The 24,724-nt window shown below is 50.4% G+C and overlaps 1 protein-coding gene across 5 annotated transcripts in view; it reads right to left on the reverse strand.

The window, feature by feature from the left end:
• Nucleotides 1–48: 48 nt before the first annotated feature.
• ENOX2 (ecto-NOX disulfide-thiol exchanger 2) overlaps nucleotides 49–24,724 on the reverse strand; it is a 40,950-nt gene continuing 16,274 nt past the window's right edge. For 3 of the 5 annotated variants that reach the window (XM_054839265.1, XM_054839268.1, XM_054839266.1), the window contains exons 4-15: nucleotides 23,866–24,021; nucleotides 23,188–23,394; nucleotides 21,308–21,541; nucleotides 20,517–20,729; nucleotides 18,840–18,946; nucleotides 14,723–14,837; nucleotides 11,914–12,095; nucleotides 9,878–9,985; nucleotides 9,346–9,402; nucleotides 8,065–8,173; nucleotides 6,439–6,524; nucleotides 49–3,172 (exon numbers count right to left, since the gene is read on the reverse strand). In XM_054839265.1, coding sequence (XP_054695240.1) covers nucleotides 3,041–3,172; nucleotides 6,439–6,524; nucleotides 8,065–8,173; nucleotides 9,346–9,402; nucleotides 9,878–9,985; nucleotides 11,914–12,095; nucleotides 14,723–14,837; nucleotides 18,840–18,946; nucleotides 20,517–20,729; nucleotides 21,308–21,541; nucleotides 23,188–23,394; nucleotides 23,866–24,021 — 1,706 coding nt within the window. In that variant the 3' untranslated portion in view covers nucleotides 49–3,040. The remainder of the gene's footprint in view (nucleotides 3,173–6,438; nucleotides 6,525–8,064; nucleotides 8,174–9,345; nucleotides 9,403–9,877; nucleotides 9,986–11,913; nucleotides 12,096–14,722; nucleotides 14,838–18,839; nucleotides 18,947–20,516; nucleotides 20,730–21,307; nucleotides 21,542–23,187; nucleotides 23,395–23,865; nucleotides 24,022–24,724) is intronic. The other 2 variants (XR_008578940.1, XR_008578939.1) reach the window with 2 other exon arrangements.

The raw sequence follows: 24,724 nt of genomic DNA on the forward strand, positions 1-24,724 counted from the left end.
AGCAGGCAGCACAAGCTAGGTGAGAGAAAGAAAGCAGCAGGGCCAAGATTTGACCATTAAAAAAAAAAAGTTTATTCCTTAAAAATACAACATTCACCTGCAGTGACAGACCTATTCAGAACATTTCTTTAGAAGGGCTTTCGTCCGCTTCCCGCGTAGGAAGGTGGCAGGAGCAAGGAGAGCAGGCAGCCCGGTCCCGACAAGGCGCTGCCGGCACCCAGGACCCGCGGGGGGCCCTGGCCAGCGGCTCCAAGAGGCACCCGCTCCCCCCGCACGCTGCAGAGCGAGGGTTTGGCACCTGCAGCGGCATCCCGCTCGCCTCCTCACTGTCCAGGGAGCCCAGCTGCAGAACGGATTTCTCCTGGTGGCAAAGAGCACAGAAGGTTTCAGGGAAACCTCGGTCCCTCTGGAAGGACCTTGGTAACAAAAGCCTGCGGAGGGGAAGAAGCAGGACCCGGGACTCACTTGGCCTTACTCGCTTTTACAGCACAGAGCCATCGCTCTGTCAGTCCCCGCTCCACCCGCTGCCCGCAGAACCACCCGCCTGGTCCTCCACGAGATGCAGAAGAGTCTCAGCCGCAGCTCAGGGGAGCCCCCCAGCCCCCCCAGGATGGGTCTCTCGCTGGCCAAACCGCAACTCCCACCCGACGCTCCGGACCCTGACAAGTCCTTCCGCTGCGTTAGCTTCCACGTTTTAGGTTTGACCCAGCCACCGCGCCCCGCTCATCCAGCTGATCTCTGGAGGCAGAGCCAAGGACCTGCCTTTCCACATCCCGTGGGCTCCGACCGTGTCTGCCCGCTGGGCTCTAAACCAGGCCAGTTTTCTAAAGTTTCTTTCCTCGTTTTCCGAAGGAGAGGTCTCTGCAGAACACAGACTGGCCTGGCTGGACACGGTGACTTAGGGGACAGGGCAATGGCGTAGGTGCCGATGGCGTAGGTGCCGATGGCGTAGGTGCCAGCCATAGTAGGCTTGAGGCTCTGCAATGGAACCAACGATGATGACGGTTCATCTCAGCTGGAGGTGCCACCCAGGTTAAGTCAGCTTATGCCCTGCAACAAAACTGCTTCCATAAAGAAAAAGAGACAGGTCGCTGTTGTAGGAGACTCCCTTCCGAGGGGAACAGAGGGCCCAATGTGCCGACCAGACCCACTTCTTGGGGAGGGCTGCAGCCCTCCAATTATTCTCCATTACTGGATTATTCTCCATTACTGGACTATTCTCCATTACTGATTTTCCAGGTAGTTGCAGCCAGAAGTCCGAGGGCAGTCGAGAGAGACTTCATGGCCTTGGGCCGGCCAGCCAAGGAGCAGGAGCACGGCAGCGTTCTTCTGTCCCCCAGTGCAGGGAACGATGAGGGGAGACGCGGGGAGAGCCAGCGGGTCAGTACCTGGCTCCGAGCCTGGTGGCCCCGGCAGGGCTCGGGGGCTTTGATCACGGGTCGGTCCACACGACACCAGGGTTTAAACCAGATTGGAAGGGGGAAGGGGACAAAACCAGGCTAGAGCTAACCCCGGGGCAGCACGCCAATGTTTGAGGGATGGTGTGCTAGCGAGGTCCTTCGGTCTGCCCTCTCAGCAGAGGCAGGGGCTGGAGAGCCATGCGGCAGCAAAGACACAAGAGTTACTGGTGGGTTAGAAACCACGGAAGTGCCTGAGAACGGTTATGTAGGAATTAGGGCTTCTCCCCGAAAAAGGCAGCGGGAGCAGCAGCCCAGCTGAAGCGCACCTACCCCAGTGCGGCACGGGCAACACGCAGGAGGGGCTGGAAGCCGCCGTGCAGCAGAGCTGTGGTATAGTTGCCATCACGGAACGCGGTGGGATGACTGGCACGAGCGGGGTGCTGCAGCGGGCGGCTCTTGAGGAGGGACAGGCAAGGAGGGAGAGGCGGTGGGTGGCCCCGCGTGTTAGGAGCGGTTTGACTCCCTAGAGCCCGCCGCTCCAGATGGAAGCCGGTCACGCGTGGTGTTCCCCAGGGCTCAGCACCGCGCCGGTTGTCTTTAATGTCTTTATCAGCGATCTGGACGAGGGGATCGAGCGTCCCCTCGGTCACTTGGCAGAGGACACCGCGGTGGGCGGGAGCGTTGGTCTGCTGGAGGGTAGGAAGGCTCTGCAGAGGGATCTGGCCAGGCTGGAGCGACGGGCCGAGGCATTTTACCCTACACCTCACTAACCTTCTGCAGGGGCTCGGGCAGGAGCCTGGCATTTGCTGAGAACACGAGGAACAGCCTTTGGGAAGATTCAGGAGGAGAAAAGACTCTGCTGCTTGTAGCACTTTCAGAAGCTCGGTGGGTGGAGAAATTCGGTGCTAAGCCATTACTAAAATAGAGGTCTGATGTAGGCTCTTTGCCCTACCCAGATCAATAGAAAATTAAATACCCTTCCCATGTAAAAAATTATTTACAGACTGACTCTGCAATGCACAGGCCACCAGTGGCACTGCCAGAATCACACTGGGCTCCTACAGACACTGCCTTCATCTTAGCTTAACTGTTAAACCATTAGTAGAGAAAATAGCATGAAAAAACACCAGTTGTTTGGCTCAGAGAACTCTGAGCCATCTAAATCTTCTCTTTAAACATACCTCAGGTTTTAACCATAGAAATGTCTAAAAAAGCCTCTTTTTTTCCTCCTTTTGGTAGTTCTAGAAATCAGAAAATGCCTCTTTGTTGTTGCTTCAGAGGACAATCTATGGCTGTTCCTGCCAGTAAAAAGAAGGTATAGGATGAGCTTTGGGCACACAAAACACATACAACGTTGGCAAAACATATAGTCAACACGCTGTGCTGAAAAATATCAGACATCAACTTTTTTCACAAAATATATTGACCAGCACTTGCCCGTTAACAAATAACTGTCAGCTACAGAAACTACAGAATTTGAAGTTTCTTCCAGTGCTGCTCTGGACTTACAGCTTCACTTACACATTATCCCACCCGAGTCCGTGATGCGTGCAAGATAATCATCATGAACAGAGGTAAGAGGCATCCCAGGTTTTCTTGGCATACATATCCTGCTGCTGTTCTCGGCGTTAAGCCGAAGCTCAAGTCATTTTCAATCCATCAAAGCCACAGAACTTCCACCGTTTCTCTAGGCTGGCCCCAACCCCACTCAGCTCCTGCCTGAACGTGTTCTGGAGTCGAGTCATGAGAACTTCCACTTCCGCAGTGCAAATCTGTGAAAACAGAAGGAAAACGTCACTAAAACTGAAAGATGCTTTCGGTTACGGAAGCCCTGTAACGACCGGGGATATTCGAGCTCAAACACACTGAACTGCTAACACACACCTGGGCTTTCCCCAACGTCCTGTCCCAACACTCACGGTAATAATCCTGGGACATGAGTCGTGCCACTGGCACGCTTCGGGGCGAGATGGCTGCAGATACAGCAAACGCTAGAAGTAAGGGTAAAGGGACTGTCGTCATTTTTTCCACTGTGAAATGCAAGATAATGGATTAAAAACTCCCAAGCACTGAAGTCACTGAACAGTGAGTACTTTTACTACTGCTGCAAGAACAGAGCTCTCAGTTACTGGGTATGGAAATCAGGGACACGGGGAATTTATATCCTGAACAGTCACAAGCATTCACCTGCAGTGCAGCTACCGCATCCCTAGCGGCACTGAGCTGCTCAAACAGAGCTACGGTACAAGATCTGGAGGTTACACCGCTTCAGAAAGAAACCTCAATAAATGAGGTGGGTGGATTTACTAGAGCAGGTCAGACCAAAGCCTTGTCAAGCCAGACTCGTTTCAGATAGTGGCCCATGGCAGGGAACGATCCCGCCAGTCCCTGCCCCTGACCGGAGCGTGGGTGCAGCCCCGGGATGTCACCCTGCCACCGCTCAAGGTGACTGGTGGCACCTTTCTGCAGGAAGCACTTTTTTTTCCTCCCAGTTTTCTCATACAGCTGAATCTTACTCCTAAAAACACGGGCAGAGTTAGGTGTTTTCTCAACACCGTGCCCTGTAAGAACTGATAAAGCCTCTGCCAGGTTTTCACGGGGTTCACACAGGACACGTACCTGCCAGCACCTTTACCCACTCACACGCCAGCTACACAACCTGCACCTAAAGTCAAATTCACGGGCCTGCCCGCCTGTGTGTGACTGACCGCTCAGGCATTTACCAGGTACAATTAAAATTCAACAAGTGAAAAAACTTTTAAGATGCTGCAAGTCAAGAGTTTCAGGACACATAAAGAGCATAAAGGCCGCGTCCACCTTATATTCAATTGCCTGCAATGGTTTTCAGCTAGTGCTTCGCTAGGGAGAAAAGGTACAGGGTACCACTGACCACTGGGCAGACCACGCACGCAGAAAGCATGTTTGCTTTTAAGCCTTCATTAGAGTGCAAGTGCATTCCTCTGAAATCCCTTTGGCAGTAACTGCGGGTCCGCAGTCTTCAAAGCGTGCCCAACGTGATAAAGATCAAGAGCACCTGCACTGCAAGATGGATTTGCATTTGGTGGACGCGCTTTTGCCATCACGCTGTTCTGCAATCTGGCAGAAACAACAGTCCAAGTTTTGAGGGAGAGAGAAACAGCCCAAGTTCCGGCTGGCAACGGGTTTGGTGGGGCAGAGGTCCAACCTGAGACATGAAACAGAGCGGACACCCTGGGAGGAGCATCTTCTACACTGCTCAGCACCGGAAATGCTCACGGTGCTACGGAGAGTTCCTGTGAGGACTGTTGCATGGCTTCAAACCACCCCTGATGTCGCTTCCTGCACTGTCTGCTGACCTGCTGGCCACCTCGGTGCGACTGATGGGCAGGGAACGAGGAAAGATATTCCCCTTCCTTTCCTGCTGCCAGCCTCAAGAACCAGGTTCTGCTCTCAAGTGCTCCCCCCACTCCTACCCCACCTCAAGCCCAAAGATCTGCTGGACGGGAAAAGCAGCACCCCAAGTGACACCGGGCTCCTGCAACGAACAAGAGACAACAGAGCCAAGGTGTAACCTGAAGAACAAACGGGACGATCTCCTTGCAAGGACCAGGCACAAAAGCCCTGTGCCAGTCAGCAGGCCGATGCGTTTACCTGCGTGTCAGCGAACAATAAAGACGACTGATGCCGTTGCGGAGGTTAAAGGATGCGCTCTTCACCGGGCTTTTCTGCTAAGCCTACCGCAGAACCTTCCAGTGGCCCTTTCCTACGCTGCAGATTCCAAAGAGGAAGTGCCAGAAGTCAGATGAATTATATGATGGCATTTCTTCAGCAGTTCCAAAGAAAAATAAAGGCAGCTGTCCACCTCAGACATATTCAGAACTAGAGCAAGAAGATAAATTACTAGATATGTCTTTAAAAGGCTGGAGCAAGCCTGGAAAACACAGGGCAGCGAGCCACGCTTTCTTAGGACAGGGGAAATTAAAGAGTCAGTTATAAACAAAAGCAGCTGAAAAAGTTCCAGTCATGAGATGATTCCCACGCTGGTACGTCTCCTGTTCCTGGGGCACTTCAAGGAAGAGAACCGAAGAACGGCGTAGCAGAGGAGCGAGATGGGCTTTCCTTGAACAGTTAAAAGCCTCTGCACAGTCCCTCCCCATTTCCTCTGCAGAGTCTGAAGCCAGCGATACACAGAAATGCTGCAGAAACAGCAGCTTCTTGGTGCACTAAGACGCACGAGCGCTGCTCTTGGTATTGCCCCTCCTCACCCCGCACTCGGCCCCTGCAGCAGGGACTGTGATTCAGTGCGATGCTTTTGCAGCGTAGGGCCCTGCACAGCACCCTCCCAAACCCGACTTCCAGGACCGAAACAGAGACAGAAGAGGCTCAGTGAGGGGCTGCAAGATCAGAAACGTGGAAAAACTACTCAGAGACACAAAAACAATATGACTGTTCAGTTTGGAGGGAATATATACAAACCCTGGCATGGCAGATGTTATAAGATAATAAACAGTATGTAAGAGGCGGGTTGTTTGCTCTTTTTCTTAGAGGTCATAAGGATAAGGGGAACAAAGGCAGCAATCAAACAGAATAAACAAAAATACATTTTAGATAGAGATTTTAAAGATGGAATTTGCTGCTGCAAAATACAGCTACCAAAGGGCTTTCTTGAACTACGAGCGAGACTACACAGGAACATCTGCAGTAAGAACATCATCTTCAACTCTGTTTTTGTTAAACAGATTCGCGTTACCACCAAGCTGTGTAAGGACGAAGCCAGAAGCTGGGCCGCTTTGAGCGGCATGACCTAGTGAAGGAGGTCCCTGCCCACGGCAGGAGGGTGGGCTAGATGATCTTTCAACGTCCCTCCCAACCCAAACCACTCTGTGATTCTAAGAAAGTTAAAGTTATTCCCGTTAATACACACCGGTTCTTACCGTCCAGCCCCCCACCGCTCCCCGGGAGGGGGGAAGGCTTTACCAGCCACACAGACCCAACACACTCGGGGCACAGACACACCACCCAGGCTGGCTCGGGGAACCGGGACTGGGGGTACACCTACTTTGCTGTCCAGACGCTGCAGGTAGGAACAGATGTACTCTATGCTTGCTCCAAATGGGTGCACGTGAAGAAACGTTGAAATTATTCCTGGGGAAAGGAACACCACAAACGTCATTCTCATGAGCCAAGAGCCAGCTGAGGACACCAGCACTCTGTTCCTGCTGGCACGGCACAGAGGGATCCAGTCGGGCAGTTTGGGGTGTACGTACAGGGAGGTTTGGCTCTCAGGCTGCAAAGGAAACAGCAGCTAACCAGTGCGGCTGGTCGGCACTTAAAACAGACCTCGCCACTCTCACTCCGTGCCAAGCACTGTGCCCAGCGATGAACCAGCCGAGATCACCACACACGTGGGGATGCAGGGCCCGAGGAGAGGGAAGCAGAGCTCTCCTCCAGCTGTACCACCAGAGGTCAAGGAGCAGGAGAAGACAGAAGTCAAGCGGGGAGAGCAGCAGTGGCTTGCGTGTCCCGTCCCACCCACTTTGCAGCACCCAGTTAAACAGAGCAACCCACGTGTGCGCCCTGTCATGAAGAGGCTCCTTTCCAGTTCACGGCCAGGGCTGTCTACCAAAAAGACTGACTTGCATTTCTGACCATCATCAGCAGAAAAAGGCTGTGCCTTTGGTTTTCCCCAACGCCCCTTCCTTCTCAATACAGAAACCAGCCCATGATCTGGCACAAACAGATCTGTCTGGATAACAGTATTTATTGTTATTCTCAAATCAGATGTAGAGGGATGGCTGAGGAGAACTTAGCTGAGTGACAATGAACTAAAGAAAATGCCTTGCCCCATCAACACGAGGACTTTGGTTCCTCCTCTTCAATCCTCCAAGAAATCCCCAACTACCCAGTACTTCAGACTGAAAAGTCGTAGCAGTAGCATGTCACGTTGGGTTATTTTTCAATATTACAGGGAGCAGGCAACGGGAAAGGCAACCAAAAGGGTAACAGATACACCTGCACGGTAAATCAGAGGCCACCAATCCCTTTGTGAGCATCACTTGAAGACACTGGCGATATTTCTTGTCCCACTGAGCCCGGCTTTCCCTCCCTGCCACCTTTCTCCACCCTTCCTTCCTCTCTGGCTACAGCTCCTAAAGGCAGAAGAGCTTACGCACTCGAGGTCCGTGGCACAGCGCGCCGACCTAACGGCGTGCCTTACCGCTGCGTGGGTCCACAGACGTCACCCACACTGTGAGGTGCTGCAATGCTCAAGCTGATTCAAGTCTTGGAGCCTGTGACACTGCTTAGGATCCTGTAAGGTTGCCTGGGCTCTAACCAAATGAAGACAGACCCTCTTCGGTAACGTAGCACCTTCAGCGGTGCCTCCCCAAAGAGCAACCTGCTCTCCAGCAACATGCTGACCCGGGCTGTCACTACACACAAGCCCACTCGACGTGTGTGGGTTTGACTGAAAGGTGCACAGCACAAGAATTCCACAGGAGCAGTGCACAAGGGGAAACCCCGACCCCACCAAACCTTGAGGCTTTCCTTGGTTCCAGGACTCCCACCTCCATTGGCACAACCAAAGGAAGGAGAGGTGGCCAGTGGGAGCTGGGAGGCCACTGTGAAGTCAGTCCACTCAGTTCAGGTCTCCAGCATCGTCATCAAGGCCACCAAAAGAACTTACCGACTAGCAGAACTTCTCGTTCGGATTTCACAGGACTATTGCTCAGGGTCTTCTCAACCGGACATTCCTTCTCCTGGCTGCACGCACAAACTCTGGACGTACTGCTCTCCTGCAAAAACACCGCAGGGCCCGTTCCACACCAGCACCACAGCAGACACTCCTACACATCAAGCAGCAGCTCGGTCAGACTCGATGGAGTCTGTATTTTTGTTTTCCTGGTTCTGCGAGTCGTTACATTTATCGCATTGCTCTATCTAGTATTTATTTTGCAAAATGCTTCCAACGAAGCACAGCTATGCTCACACTGCTGTGTCTGAATTATCAGGTTAGATTAAAAGCCCATGAAGTTAAGCAAGATGCCCCAACGCACACTTTACCAGCCCTGCTCACTGGTAGGATGTCTGCTCTAGAAGGGCCTTATTTTCAATAAAAGAAAAAACAGACTAGAAAGCCTTGCAGTGACTATTTCAGATGCAGATGTTTATTTTTCAGATGCCTAAACTGAGGCAATATGATTAACCAAGTGCCCAAAGGCTGCAGAGATTTAGGATCAGACTGTCCTTGATGTGAGTTTGTGGTACTGAATTAAAACAGAATTTTGCATAATTTATTATCCCCCAAATAAACACAAGACTGCCAGCGATGCAAAGACTTGGCGGGTGCACTAAAAGCAGGACTTTCATTTATTCTGAAGTTTTATGCGGAATTCCAGTGGTCTGAGAGCTACAGAGAGCTATAATTGGAAATAGGCTCCAGTCACTAGTGGAACGGACTGGACTTAGGCCAAGAACAGAGACAGAACGCGTCCCTCAGGTTTGCTTAGCTTCTTACGCCGGTGCAATTCTCAGCTACACAGGACTGATGCTGTGCAGTCCTGGCCTAAGCGGGCTAGACTTTGCTTCTGTAGGGCGAGGACAGGGGACTGCACCTCAGCCAGTGGCGTTACACTGGCAACGCGCTGCCTGCTTTCTCCGGGAGATAGATCCCAGAGGTATTTTTGAAGGCTAGTTGAAACAGCAGTGCAACACATTACCTTGCAGAGCAAGACCCATTTCTACACTGCAGTGTCGCAAATCCCTACTGTTCTTCCAGCCAGAAGCTGCTAGCAATGGAGAATTCGATGATTTTAATTTGTGCATAGAGACAGCCTGTATGTACCACGCTTATACGCTTCACAACAAACCAAACTTTTAAAAATTGCTCATTTTACAATGAGGTGTCATTACTTCCCTCCGTGAGATATTCTGACTAAGGCAGCAGAAAAGAAACTCTTAGACTTACATTCCCTGGACAATCAATTGCATCTCTCTCCTTGTCCTCTTCATCTGCTATGCTTTGCTGCGTACAGGTAAAGAACAGGAAAGATTACTGATGATAGTCTGGTTTTTCTGATCTTTGACATCAGGCACTGAAGCTCCTGCACTGAGGGGTACTGGGATACAAAGTTGTTTTTAATTGCTAGAAAGACATTTATCATCTTCCCAGCTCATGGCACAAAAAGGTGGGGCTAAAGATTGAAAACCTGAGACAAGACCTAGGAAAAATGAAAGTTAATCTTTCTTTTATACAGGTGCTCATGTAGATTGTCTCACTGGTACACGAAGCAATCAGCAAGTCCATTACTGACAGACATCCTCCAATTTGGCAGGCAGTTTCTTCTAGCTTTCCAAAGACAACTGCTCCTTAGCCAGGGCTGGGCATCTTCTACAAGAGTGCAGAAGGACAGAGGTCCTTCACTGCGCTCACGATGGGCCATCGAATCCAAGGACCGCATTTACTACTGAGAACGAGGAAGCGCTGGGACGGCACGTACCTGGTCCTTCAGGTTTTCTAACAACGTTTCTATTTTTACTTTGTCTTCTCTCACTTTTTCTAGCTCAGTTTCTCTCTTTTTGTATTCATCTTGTACTTTCAAAAGATGCTGGAAGAGAAAAGATAAACACAGTTCTTGGCCTGCCTTTCACCTCCTGCTGTTTAAAGAAAATAAAATGAATAAGGGCTTTTCCTTAAAGACCGGACAGGTCATATTCAGAACAATTAAAAGGTTAAGTATACAACAAGAAAAAACCTTTTCTGCAAAGTACCTTAGAAACGTCTTTGCCTATTACACAAAAAAAGCACGACTTTGTAAGCACGGGGCAGTAATTCCACCACCACCAAACCTTCGCTTCCCTGATATAAAGCACGTGTTGTGCACCAGACTGCGGGCCTGACCGCGTTAAAGCCAACTCCTCCTCTCCCCAGTCTGGATCACGCTGTGGCCGTACAAACAGTCAGCACACGGGGAAGCGCAGCACAGAAACAAGTGACCTGGGCGAGTCACCTTAGCTCTCCAGCCCCACGTTAATACTGGTGTCTTGCAATTTAAGGAAATACCGACACAGCCACCAGATGAGGGGATTTACGCTATTATTTGCCCAATTCCACATCACAGAAGAAAGCGAGGGCTGCTCCCCACGCCGGGCACCGGCGCAGGGTGCTTGCAATGAACAGCGCAGCAAGCCGAGCGCTCCCGCGACTGGCAAAGCTCGGGAGAAAGGCTGGCGGTGAATCACGACCCCCACCTCGGCGGTGAGCAGAGTGACGTTCTCAGGCCCAAGCTGGTGTCTTTCAAGGAGAACCAAGCTGTGGTGGTGGATACAGCTTTCGGAGCTGAACTGGACTCTTGAACGCGTCCACAGGGAAAGCGGCTGAGGACAAAAACCTCCCCGACCGCATCACACAGGCAACAGAGGAGAAGTGTGATGGATCTCCCATCAGAGCCAGCAGGAAACAGTGCTCAGCAAACTGCCAACAGTTTCTGTGTGGCCTCCCAGAAACAGGCACGATCAAGTCCCCAGGAGGAGAAAAGCTCAAACGCTAATATGGCAAAGGCACTAGCCTAGCAGCTTTCCTAAGTCAAACCAGGATACATAAATATATACATTTCAGTGAATGCTTTCTTCCATGCTTATAAACACCCTTAATCAGCTGTTTAATATTTTTCTCCCTCAACTAGAAGAAAAAAAAAGATTCACAATCCTATTCATTAATAGTTACAAACAAACAGCATCTTTCTCCATCAAGGCAGTTCCTCCAGAGTGTTCTCCCAGCACCACTCATCCCAGCAGCGGTGCAAAGAGAAACTTGGCCTGCCCGACACCTGCGAAAAGGGGAATCTGTTGTGTCCTGCAATTCCTGCTGTTTCCTCCCGCGCTGAAGGGGACTACAGAAGGCTTTTCCTGCCAGTTCGCATGTCAGGTTCACCCAGAGAAGGACCACAGCCTTCACAGCATTGCTGCAGGCTCCTGTTTTAATAAAGTCCTTACCTGAACTATTATGGGCTCTATGCGCTTGGTTATCAGGCTGCCTTAACACCCCAAGGGCTACTGTTACGGTTTACAGGGACCCAAACCGCTTGACATTCAGCCCAGGGAAATCCCAAAGAACAAGACATCCCTACACATTTCTCCGTGAGAATGAAAGCCCAAAGTTCAGAAACAGTGTCAAAGCAAGCTTGGGATTTCCCAGTTTCTGGCTCATGCTGGTAACCAGGATCTCACACGGTTACGGAGCGGGTAAGCACAGACTCAGTACGTCAGAAGTCACCGTGTGGTCACACAAAGAGCACACAAAGAATCCACAAGCTACGGATTGTTTCCGTGTGACTTATCAGTTCATACACAATCACGGTTTTAAATGGTTGTTCAGGGGTTTTTTGGCAACACTGTAAACGACAGAAAGTCGCTCCCATCTGCCAGTTTTGATCCCACTGGAAAACAAAATGCCTTTGCCCGTGTTTCTGCTCCACATCACACAGCCCCTTTGCCTTTGTGGCAAGGCCACAGCTACAAAAAAGTCCAGGCCCACCTTCTGCATCCCCTGCAGAGCCTGCTGGAGAAGCTTCATCTGCTGCTCCTTGGTTGTGTCTTCGTCCCTGCTGGCTTTGCCCTGCTCCTGCTTTAGCAGCTCCACCTCGTTGCGGTAGGCGTCCAGCTGCCAGCGCAGACTGTCGTTTTCTTCTTTCAGGGCTTCCACCTGCGACACCAGCGCTGGAGAACAAGGCAGGCAGGGATTGCAAGTCAACGGACTGGGGGCGAGGAACCCTTGGGTGCTCTCCCAGTGCACCCTGGCTCTGTAGCTCCCACCACCCAGTTACAAATCCAGAGTACCAAAAGGAATTTGTCCCAACCACTCTGTGACATCTCTTTAGAAAACTGGACAAAGAGCACCTCTCAGGAGTGAAAGCAGTGTTTAAGTTGGAAGGGAACAAAATAAAAAAAAAAAAAAAGAAGAAAAAAAAAAACATATTGGGGTGAAATGACCATGCTGGCAAGGCAGCAGGTTTCCTAGGCAGCAAAGCTGAGACTCTGGGGCACGCTCCACCGGCACCTTCAGCCAGAAGAACGGCTCCATCCAGTCACGGGACGACCACCTGCATTGCCTGGTGTCCGCAGCGGGCTTGATGAATTCAGGAATGGGATTATCTAACCCGAGGGCTGCCGAGACAGCTTCAGCAGGTTTCAAAACACACCCACGACATGGAGGGCACAGCCTGACATCCCGCAGCCTTGGCGTTTACCTCCGGTACTCGAGCCACGGCCAGAGCACGTGGAGGTACGTTTGCCTGGGACTCGCACGCTGTACTCGGAGGACAGGGAAGACGTGCTGCGTGGGAAGAGGGTGGCTTGGGTGGGTTTTATCTAGTTGTCCCCACTTGTTCTCCCGGCCAGGGAATGTGTTGGACCCCATGTTTCAAAGGGAAGGACAGCAGGCAACATTCAGTAGATAAGAACTGCTCTGCTCATATCAGAAAACCAAGGTGGAAATTAATTGACTTCCTAAAATGGAGCTGAACAACAAAAAAAGCAGCTTCCAGAGTGAGCCCCTGCTTATTATGAATGCAAAGAACTGACAGATTTTGCCCAGTCGTTTGGCCATCTGCTCCTTGCTCCTGCTCACCCTCTGGCCACACAGAGCGGGGCCGGGCAAGGAGACTCGGAGCTTCTCCGACACCTGAAGCAGCTACGCATGCAAACGTGCCTGTCCCTGCACCGGCAAGTTTAGGAGCAGCGAGGGGGGGCAGGACCACCGCTGGGCAAGAAGAGCCTCCCGTCTCCCCAGCACAGCGGGAAACGTACCTGAGCATCACCGAAACATTCACATAGTCAACGAGATTTGTGCCTATTTGGCAGCGAAATGCTCAGTAAGAGAAGGAAAAAGTTGCAGCGTTTCTGCGACGTGCAGGTGTCTCAGCAAGGCACCTTTGAGACAGCGGAGGTGTCTGAATAAGCAGGTGTCCTGCTGCTTGCTTCAGGAAAGGAAATTCAGAGGGAAGAAACGACTAGATGTTTTTAGCAGAAATCTTTGGAGAGATGGGCCTTTCAGAGTTTTCTGAGGCAAAAGACAGCTTAGGGACAAACTACATCGCTTAGGACAAATGTAAGGACCTGGCTACCTCTCTTCAGACAATCTAAGCAAAGCATGATGAGCAAGTCAGAGCATTTAGTCTGGTAAAACAGACCACAGAAAAATTTTGCTTAGATGGGGTCAGGGGCTGGTGGCAAGAGGGCACCTGGAAAATGCTTTGGAGGCATTAAACTGTTAGTTCAGTTCGGACAGAAAGGTTGCTGTGGAAGGCTGATCCCAGGTTATCATCCAAAGAGAATAACCTGGAAGCAACCTCGGCTTTTCTAACTCCACTGGCGGCACGTGAGAAACAACCTCTGGAAGCAGCCCTGGGACAGCTCACCAACCGCGGCACGCGCTTTGCCAGCCTCTGTCACCCCAGAAGGACGGCATGGTCCTCAGCACTGCGCTACCAGAGCACAACCAGGGCTCTCTGCCCTGGAGACCAGATTCAAGCCTTTTAAGAAACGATAGCAGGAAGAGAGAGAGAACTGGACAGTGAATAAATCTAGGCAATTCAGAGGGGGACAGAACGGAGAGCCAAGAGACCCTAACGGGTACAACAAGGCAGGCCCCAAACCAGCAGAGGCTCACCAACCTAGAAAGGACCCAGAGCGCGCGAGGAGGACTCAAGCACTGAGATTTGCTATGTTGTTGTTGTTACAACACTGGAACATAAGGTTCCCCACGCAACCTTCCCGATGGCATTCCCTAAGCTGAACGTCTGACTTTGTAACCTCAATATCCAGGAAAGTCCTTCAGCGCATTTCTGGGCTACTCATCTTTGATTTCCCGCAGACAACGGGAGAAGGGCTATTTGGACAGGGCAGTTCTCACGTTAGTCCCACCAAGGGTGCATCAAGCTGCATGACACAGGGGCACTCAGCTGACGGCACAGCCCTGCGCTAAGACTACAGCCACGTCTACCACCGCACGCCCTCGCTGCTCCCTGTCCAAGCGCTGCTGTTGGCCCAGCTGACACCCAGCGGCCCGGGACGGGGATCTGCTGCTGCGTAGGTGTGCGTCTCAGGTGCTGGGCAGGCGTGCACTGAAACGGGACAGCTCAGGTCGACGGCGGTGTCGCTGCAAAAGCGGGGTGCTCTGCACCGCTGGCTACGCCACCAGGCACAGAGGAAAACAACTCCAGGTAACTGCAGTCAATTTTGCTCTGTGACAATTTTGGGGTACAAAACAGTCAGAATGGGGCTCCTGAAAGAAACCTCTGAAGATAAAAAGTACTTTGTTTATGAGCTGTAAAAAGTGATTTTACCTGATTCTTCTGTTTCTTTCATCTCTGGTGGATCTTCTATTTCTTCATCAGACATTTCCATTTCCTCCTCTCTTCGAATACCCATTAGTTCATCATTATGAATGTTACGAATTTCCTAAAGTTCAGAAAGTAGAGGGGTTTTTTAAATACAGATTACAAGGAACAGATTGGTTGGATAAAAAGATGCTGAAATCTAAGTCTGCAAAATGCAACTCCATAATACAAGCAAGGGGAAACAATAAGAAAAAAAAATTGGCACAGACTATTAGAGGAAGGACAATATCTAGCAGGAGTCAATCTGTCACCGCTACTGGTGTTACTGACTCTTCCCATGTCCCGCTCTCTGCTCACGCTGGGCAGAGACAGAGCTCTGCACAGACACGCACCAGCCCGTTTGCAAGGCAAGGAAACACCTCGCTCAGCCTCTCCACCCCCTCTGCACAGCAGCCCAAGCAACACTCAGAAAACAACAGTTATTCAAGGAGATGGAGATGTCCAGAATACTTACTAAGGCTAGCACAGGCAGCCAAGGGTCCCTACCCAACGTCCATTTACCACAACTTCACCTGGATTGTACGCCCCAGAAACAGCCAGAGGAGAAGAGAGGTAGGAGATGTGCTTATGAAACAAAATTAACGTCCAGCTCTTTGTAGATTTTACTGTAATGGCCTGAAACTTTCAAAAACTCCGCTTGCCAGCGCTGAGCGCACGTCCACCAAGAGCAGCCACCAGGGAAAATGGCTGTGCTTTCGGCTTGGATGCATGGACACCCCGGGGACAGCAGTGGGGAAAGGCAAGAACAAGGCAGACGGCGCGATGGGCAGTGCCGCCTGCCCTAGCGACCACCCATAGAACGGCAGCAGGGTTGAAGATCAGGGGAAAATCTTCCCGTCGTCTTTAACTGGCTCCGCTCAACAGCCGAGGGTGGCCTTGACGCTGGAGAAGGCTGCGCAGAGCACAGCACGTGGCAGGGCCAGGCTTGGCTGGGCCAGGCTCAGCTGGGCTGCACAGCAGGCTCTGCCATCATTCACCAGCACCTTGACTGTGCCCAAGGAGGAGCCCAGGGTGGGAGAGGAAAAAGCATCAGAGAAGCCAAACACTCCAGCAAGGCACTTTCTAAGCAGGGGAATATGCCGGCTGGTAGGTACCACAGCATGGTGGCTCACCAGGTCTCACCACGGCTTCTTAATGAGCTCCTGCAGCTGCAGGACTTGCTGGCACCGCCTGGGAAAATCGCCTGAAGTCATCACTGATGAAAATAAAACCTGGCCTAGCCTAATGACTCCCCAACACGAACCCATTCCCTGAGCTGCCCGCCAGGCTTCCTCCGATGCAGCGACCCACAGGATTAAATTCTGCCAAAAGCTGTACCAAGAGGATGCACCTCATGGGTCCGCCTTCCTTGAAGGGAAGGCCCTAAGCTGGGGGAGACCAGTGGCTGAGCCCAGCAGCAAGTACTCCTGGGAGAGGCTTCACCAGTGGTCTCACAGCCTCTTCCCACCGGGAGAACTTACCTTGGAACAAAAGACAGCTCCAGATGGAGAGAGTGCTCCCACCCCGGTCATAGTAAGCAATCTCAGTAAGCAGGAAAGAGCAGGAGCACTGGGGCTCAAAGTAGAGGCATAATCTGAATCAGACTCTCCGCCCGGCTTATCGGATATGAAACGAAACCTTAGCTCCTCCTTTAGCTACTATGGAAGGTTTGACTCAGCCGGATTTGGAAAGAAAGTCCCAGAAGTGCGGTCTCACGGGGAGATCGCAGCTGGAAACTTCCCAGGAAAACACAGTCATTTTGAGTTTTCCAACCTTGCGGAGGATCCATCCTCTGCTTTTTACCAGAAGGCCACTGGCTGGCTATTATCTAACTCCAGATTTTCCTCAGGTCGCAGCTACGTGGGAAGGTGGCCTGCATGTACCCAACCTCACGGTGGTCACGGATCACCAGCCACTCAGCTTTGCCCAGATTTACTTTTGATGTTAAATAATCTTTAAGGTGAAAGGCAACTTCTGGCTTTGCTGGGATAGACTTGTTTTCCAAGTTTGTATTAAGGCACTCGACACCTGAGAAAAACACAGAACCACAGGAAGATTTATGCTGGGGGGGGAAGGGATGCCAACCAGAGGGACCTGGACAGGCTGCAGGAATGGGCTCATGTGAACATCATGAGGTTCAACAAGGCCAAGTGCAAGGTCCTGCACAGGGGTTGGGGCAAGCCCTGGTATCAATACTGGCCAGGGAGAGCAGCTCTGGGAGAAGAACTTTGGAGTACTGGTGGGTGAAGAGCTGGACATAAGCCGGCAGTGTGCACTCGCAGCCCCAACATATTGTGGTCTGCATCACCTGCAGCGTGGGTTCCTCAAACCATCCATTCTCATGAGACCCCCCTGGAGCACCGTGTCCAGTGCGGGGGTCCCCAGCACAAGGAAGGCATGGAGCTGTTGGAGCAGGTCCTGAGGAGACCATGGAAATGGTCAGAGAGCTGGAACCCCTCTGCTAGGAAGACATGCTGAGAGAGTTGGGGTTGTTCAGCCTGGAGAAGGCTCTGGGGAGACTCGATTGTCGCCTTTCAATATATGACATGCAGAGAGGATAGCGTGTCACTAAATTTGTACTCCCCACCATGGCCTTTCAATATATAAAGGGGGCTTACAAGAAAGATGGAGAGAGACTCTTTACCAGGGCCTGTAGGGACAGGACATGGGGCAACGGTTTTAAACGAAAAGAGGGTAGGGCTAGGTTGGACATGAGGAAGAAGTGATTTACGATGAGGGTGGTGAGGCCCTGGCACAGGCTGCCCAGAGAAGCTGGGAGGCCCCAGACTGATATTCCCAGTGTGGCTTTGCCGAACGCCGGTGACCCACTGGGCTGGAAACCTTCTTAAGGTTCTGCTGAGATGAGAAAGCATCGGCTTTGCCGTAATTCTGACACATAAATGACAGGATCAGCTCTGAACTGCGAGCGTTTCTGCAGTGAATAAAGAATATTTCCAAACACAGCAGTGTCTCCCTGCGTTAGGATAAAAGGCAGGTATTTTCACAGCAGTTCTTTTCTACACTTCAGATCTGGGTCCTACTTCAAAGAAGTTTTTATTGTTGGTGGTAAAAACCCATTCAAGTTCCACCCTACTTTAAAAGCTTAACGCGCAAGAAAAATACAATTTCTTGCTCTTTCCTTCAAAACTGCTCACAGCCCAGGGTGACAATACTTCTGGTACCACTTTGAGCATTAACCTTTCTACGGAAGGGACACAGAAGTCAGACTCCAGGGGAGACGAGCTCTGGCCAGGAGCCCCACCATGGGGCAGCCCCCCAATGTTCCCAGGACACGGCCACCTCCTCCTCCTCCCCAAACACCGAGACGGGCTCCGCTGCCAGGAGCGGCCAAGCAACGGGACATCCCTATGCACAGGTGACAGAAAGCGGCACGTGTTTCAGCACAGACTCCAGGACAAACATCTCCCAAGAGCACCACTTTCCCAAGAGACAATCTGTCTTTACCTTAGCCTTATTTTTTCTGACACTGTGCCCGACTCCAGTAAGATTTGATAGGATCAGATAAGGGACTGAGAACTATTCTTCCTCTTGCAGGAAGAGCGGTTTGAGTGGCATGCCTTCCTCCATCAACCCCATCCTCGGCACCACCTTTAAATCCTGTATTTCACTAGCAATGTCTGCGTGGGATACACACAACCATGAGAACATCCTCCCTTGGTTTTCCAGATCGCCCAGCTGCAATTATTTCCCCCCCCCCTCAAGTCTGTCAATAAAAGTGTGATAAAGCAGATCTCCGATGACACTTAGGGTTTGTTGGGAGTTTTTTAACCCCTCCCTAGAAATCCCTCTTGCTTTAACATTAAAAACAGCAGAAAACAGATCGATAACTATTATTGTCGTGCACAGCTTCAATCAGCATACAGATCTCAATGCATTGCTACTAGTAACACAAATACCAAGAGAAAATTTATTACCTGTAACACAAGAGACGACTGAGTAATTCCCATCTTACACTGTGAATTAAGGTGGCGTTATCTACGCGAGCATTGCGCAAACTTAACATCAATATCCTGACAAGAAAGAGACTGTGCTGGAGGATCTAACACAATAAAAAATTACCAACCTCTGCTTGTTTGCACCACACGTTGATGTTCTTACGCTGAGCTTTCGTGAAATGGTCCCAAGCCTTTTGTTTGGAGGCAGAATGGTACACGGCCACTATCTGCTCGACTGTAGTATCAAATCAGCAGTCAAATCAGGCCAGAATATCATCCAGAGAGGGCGAACAAGAGGAGTAAAGGAGTAAAAAAGTGGAATCAGGCAGCGGTTTGGCTAGCTTTTTCTTATAACACTGTACTGTGCTGAAGCTACGCTCAGGAAAGGGACCCTGCGCCTGGAAAGAAAAGTGTGGACTTCACCAGGCCAGCGTCAAATGCTCAGAGTAACTATCGACTGGGAAATCAGCATCGGCTCTCAACTGGAAAAAAGGCAGGCACGCTTTGCGCTGAAAAATACTCAAATACGCTGTGCAACGCTGCCTATGAGCGCGACGAGCACACCCGGGTAGCGCTCGCTCTCTAAAAGGGGATGATTCAGGCCAACCGTGAAAGCTGGCACTTTGGATGTTCTTCTGCCCAGCGGTGTTGCCCCAAAAAGTGGCGTCGCCCGAGCACGACAGCATCCCGCCCACACACACCGCAGAGACAGGAGCCTGGCATCAGCCACCAGCTTCTTTCGTTCTGGAGGTTTATTCCTTCTAAAATATTTTCCTAGAAAATTTGCAGAGGTTTTTGGAAATGCAACATGCCTCTCCTGGGATGAGAGGTCACCCACCAGCAGAAAGTACGTCTACCTGATTTGGCACACTTGTGACGCTGGAGTAGGCATAACTCTTACCACATGAAATCAGCTCTCTGCTACTTAGGTTAAGCTAAGAGCGGCTGAGAGATCAGTGGGCGTTTTATAGAGCAGAGTTGCATGCCACTTTCTATTACTACTTACTGTATTTCCCTCCGGACCGTGTGCCTGTATTTTTTTACTATGAACAGAATTTAAAAAAAAAAAAAAAAAAAAAAATCAAGTATCAAACAAGTAACAGCCAAAATTATTGAATATAAAACCAAAATTAAGCATGCTCACAACCTAGCCAAGGGGCTCAAGGAGATTTAGTACAATTGTGGAGAAGGTACTTTTAAAAAAAAGTTTAAAAAAATATTCAGACTTTCTAAAAAAAGGTGTGTAAGAGGCGATGAATGGTTTGAGGAACTGTTATAAATCACATCTTGGAACTAACACAGCCCATGCCTCTTCCTTGATTTCAGGGTCTAATAAAGAACTGGGCTTTGAGAGCCCCAGTTCGAAATGCTGTTCTGCAACAGGTTTTCAGTTGTGACTGAGAACAGGGTGTTGGGAACACTCTGCTGCTTCCTACCTTTGGCGAATAAATCCTGTACACTTCGCTGAGGCACCAGATTACCAGGAACTTACCTTGGCTGTGTGCAGAAGTGGAGTTGAAAAGATGACAGAACTACTAATAGACTACAATTAAAAGAGGAAAAAAAATTAAGAATTCAGTCTCTCCTCCCCCCAGATGTGGGCTTACTCCGATAAAAAGTACCACAAGAAACTTTCGCCAAGTTAAAGACCTACGCTTATAAATTAACTGTAGCTGCACAGAAGCGATTGCTGCTTCTTTTCCTGGAGCCCCTTTAGTGTGGCCTTTCCAGACTCTAGAAATTAAGCGTCTTAATTACAACTACAACAACAGACGACCAACATTCAGCACGGAAACGCTACTCACACTGAACCAGAATCCCTGAGAGAGCGAGTTTGAATTTCTCTTTAGCTTCTTCCATCTCTTTCTCATGAGCTGCTTTCTCATTCACTAGTCTGCGAATGTGGCTGTTGGCCGACTGGATCATGGAGTAGAAGTTGTTGGCAGTCCTCCTGTTCACTTCTCCACGCTCTATCCAGGTCAGCAAGGTCTGGATGGCTTCCAAGAACTTGGTGTCATCTGCAGCAAGAAAGGACGCCTTTGTACAACAAACACCTGCGTGGCTTTCAGACCCTTTCTGGCACGGCTGCGCTCTTAAGGTCAACTTCCTTCGGGCAGCTCATGACAATGCTTGAAAGCACAGTATTAGCTGAATTCAGGGCTATTCAAAGGAAGGCAGGTCTAACATCAAGTTGGCGGAGCAAGAGGAGGACCAACTGCTAGAAACCTACTGGAAACCTTCATGTGCCTACTCGGATGTACTCTTCCATGAAAGAAAACATCCTCCAGCTCCCAAAGAATCAGGCCACTCATGGAACTTAGGCTTCAAAGAAGGTCTTAGGGCTTACACTAGTCCTTTTAACTTGAACAAAAATGGTTTGGAAGAAACTGTTGTACTCAGGTACGGGTTTGTTTTTACAAAAAGACAAACTACTCTGAAAAGAGATGGCTAGGGGAGCTGCTGTGTGCTGGCCGAGGGTTCATTCCCAACGGGCTCTGCACCGTCACTTCAGCTCGGCAAGATGACCACTGGAGAACACCAATCTCTGTCCCAGCACCTGCACAGAAGGGCGGCCGTGGCCCACAGAACCACTTACCTTTCAGTTTCTCGGCAACAACGCTGCACTCGTGGTCGGAGTAATGGACGACAGGAGGTGGGGAGGGCGGGCGGAAGCGCTCCTCTTCCAGCCTCCGGCGATGGCGCTCCTCTCTCGCCAGCATCCGCTGCTTACATTCCCACTCGTACAGATCGTCCCGAGCCTGAGCAAAGTCCACGTGCAGGCGCCCAGTATCCTTCTTGTCAGTGCTGGAGCCCAGCCTGATGCGATAGCCTGGCAGCGATGACAACAACGTTCAGGGAGGACAGGTGACTTACCCCAGGCTCCAACCACCCACCACTGCCCGTCTCTCATTCCAGAGCCAGAAAGCCCCTGAACAGAAGAGTTTAGTGCACAGAGAGCGATGCCGGTGAAGGAAACGCTGTTAGGGGGGTTGCTGCTACCTGCCTGAGTTTTGCACATGCTAGGCAAGATCTTACATGGGCTGTTCCGCCTCTAAACGAGAGCGGGTACTGGGTCTCAAACAGCAACTGCAATTGTACGTGGGACTAAGCCCCGCCGTTCACGTGGGGACAGCAGAGCTGCCTCAGATCCCACTTTTGCAAACTTCAGGAGCTGGGAATGGGAAGCGGGGGAACAAGAGATGAGACATGGCAAAGACAGCAGCAGATGGATGGCAGTAATCTTTGGAACAGCCCTCGTCATCCGGTTGGAGCGGGAATAAGGTCAGCAAACGTGCACGTCCGCTGTGTGGGAACTCTTCTCGCCAGCACGGTTTGCAGGACTCCTTCTCTGGAGTTTCACATCAAACGTGCCAGGAGGTTTTCCTCTGTGATTAAGAGCAGCACAGGTGGGATGCACGGAAGAAAATCTGAACTACGGAGAGACTTTGTACAAAGAACAAACACACGAGTGCATGTGGAGGACACAGATGACCATGCACATGACCGTGGCTTTGGGCAGGAGGAACTGTAAGCAGAGAACGCCTGCGGCTAAAGAAACTGGTTTGGCCATGTAGAAGGGGCAACCACAAAGAGACCCTGCTCTTACTAACGGGCACTGCAAATCTAACTCAACTCAACAGTCTCTGGAATGAGACACAAGGCTTGCAATCAGTCAAAACACAATACAGAGAAGTTGCCATTATTTTAAACGGCAAAGAGCATTTCCCTCGCTTATCTTGACAATCTCGCCTCTCTGGAGAGAGTACGGGCTTTAGAGGCAGTACACTGGTTTGCTAATATACCGAAAGAATGAAATTGGAAGGGATTTTAGCGTGGAAATAGCAAGTATTACTGTATTTGTCTAGAATGGTAAAGAGTCAGGTGGAAAGCCCCGGCTGCTCAGGGTAGATGTAACCAGCCCAGCAAACGCAGCCTTGGCTGGAAGCCCACAACCTGCCAGCCACGCAGTTTGCAAACACCAACCACGAGGTCTCTGTCCCCCATGAAACAAACCTCCTAAAACCCTGCGGATGCAGAACACGGGATCCCTAGGCAACAGGGGCCCAGGAGTTTCAGCTCTGACAACCAACCGGGAAACAAGTACCGATAAAAGTCAAGCACACCATCCAATTAACAAGCAATTGAGAGCAAACGCAAATTTTTATAGGCCCCTTAAGCATCATCTACAGAATCTGCTGAACATGTACCCAGGCAAGACAGGGGTGGACCCTGTACCTCACCCCAATATTCTGCAGAGGTTTGCAGTACTCAAGATAACAAAGCATCGCTATCTTTCCTATCAGGAGCTGTTTTCATGTATTTAAGTAGAAATGCGATAGCAGCAGAAAAAGAGGCAAACTGACACAACACAGGACAAATCTCCCAATGGCACCAAAGCCTGTCGTTATAACTACAAAGTCATTACACCTCTGTCCCAGAGCTTTAAGGTGCCACCTGCGACATACGTGCACCTACCAGACAGATAAAGCGCCTTGTCCACCATGAACTCCTCAGCAAAGCGGATATGACAGAAATTCTTCTTGCTCTTTCGAATAGCTATGACTTCCCCACACTGTTCAAACACTTCCATAATGATCTGCTCAGTTCCGTTTTCCGGCAGCCCACCAACAAACACCGTCTTACACCCTGGAGGCCTCTCTCTTGTTGCTGGAGGGGGAAGATCTGAAGAGAGCAAGAGAAAGAAAGCTGTCCAGGTTAGCTTTTGGGTTGTCAGCACGTGCTCCTTTCATCTGCCCGCCTCTCCCCAGAGATGACCATACCTTCCTGGCTTCCTTCAAACATCCACCTACCTACACTGCGTTCCACTCCACCAAGCAGCAGATTTATAGCACTGCTGAGGTGCTGTACGAGAATAAGCACGTTTACCAGCCTGTTTCCAGAAAAGCTCGGAGCCTGAAGCCCTCCAAACACTCTTCCTAGCGCAAGCAAGGCTCACTGAGCTCCTCTCGTAGAACATGAGCAGCACCAGGACCTCGAAACTTTGCTTGCCAGCACCTAGTCATAGTGACTCACCCCAGAGCAACGTAATGGCTCTTCTCTCATATACACATTTTTATATATACATATATACACACACATATGTATTGCTCTACAGACAGGCAGAAACAGGAGAAAACATCGCTAGACAGTTACGTGGGTTAGGTGGGAAGAGAGTGCAGCTTTTGCAGTGAATGATCTCCTTCACAGCAGGCATGTCCGGAGGGATGGGAGGGGGGACTATCCCCAAGCCTGGCATCATGGGGTTGATTGGGGGGATTCCAGTCATCATCCCGAGAGCAGGATCAAAATCTAAACGAGGACAAGAATAAGGGTCAGGTAGTAGTTTGGACTCATACAGCAGCTGTTCATTCAGACAGCAAACGGAGCGCTCTGCCCACACGGGCCAGTGAAAATGAGCTGAACAAACAATAGAGAGGGAACACCGCAACACGACTCACCAGGACTTTAGATTTGTGCCCTTATAACAACTTTTTAAAAACTATTTAATTGTTGATTGCCTCAGCCAAATAAATTTTCTCTGTTCAAATAAGCTACTTCCTTTTCCACCCTGTAGACACGATCTCCCGTCTAGTGTCAAAACCTGCCCCGTAAGGTTTATCCACATAAAGAAATCTGTGGCACATGGAAACAGTGTAAAACCTGATCCCATTTGGTTTCATTAAGTAGTTTAGTAGTGCAGACAGCTTGTGACACGGGGTTACGGGCATCACCTTGCAAACTAGACAAGTGTACTGATTTCAATAAGTCGATCTTTAGACAGAGCCCCATTCCACACACACAAAAAACCCCATTTTGCTCCTTCTACAACTTTCTGAGCTGTTTGTGTTGGGTGCAGACCTCCTGATCTCAAAAGGATCAAAACGAACATCGCTCACGAGTCTTCCCCTGTTCTTACAGCAGGGAATGGGAGACTGGCTTCAAACCTGCGTGCTCTCCTAGGACAGACTGCTATTGATTTTTACTCGACAGAAGCATGTGAGCAGCAGAATGA

This window comes from Grus americana, chromosome 12 (genome assembly GCF_028858705.1).
Source record: "Grus americana isolate bGruAme1 chromosome 12, bGruAme1.mat, whole genome shotgun sequence".
In the NCBI taxonomy this organism is placed as follows: domain Eukaryota; kingdom Metazoa; phylum Chordata; class Aves; order Gruiformes; family Gruidae; genus Grus; species Grus americana.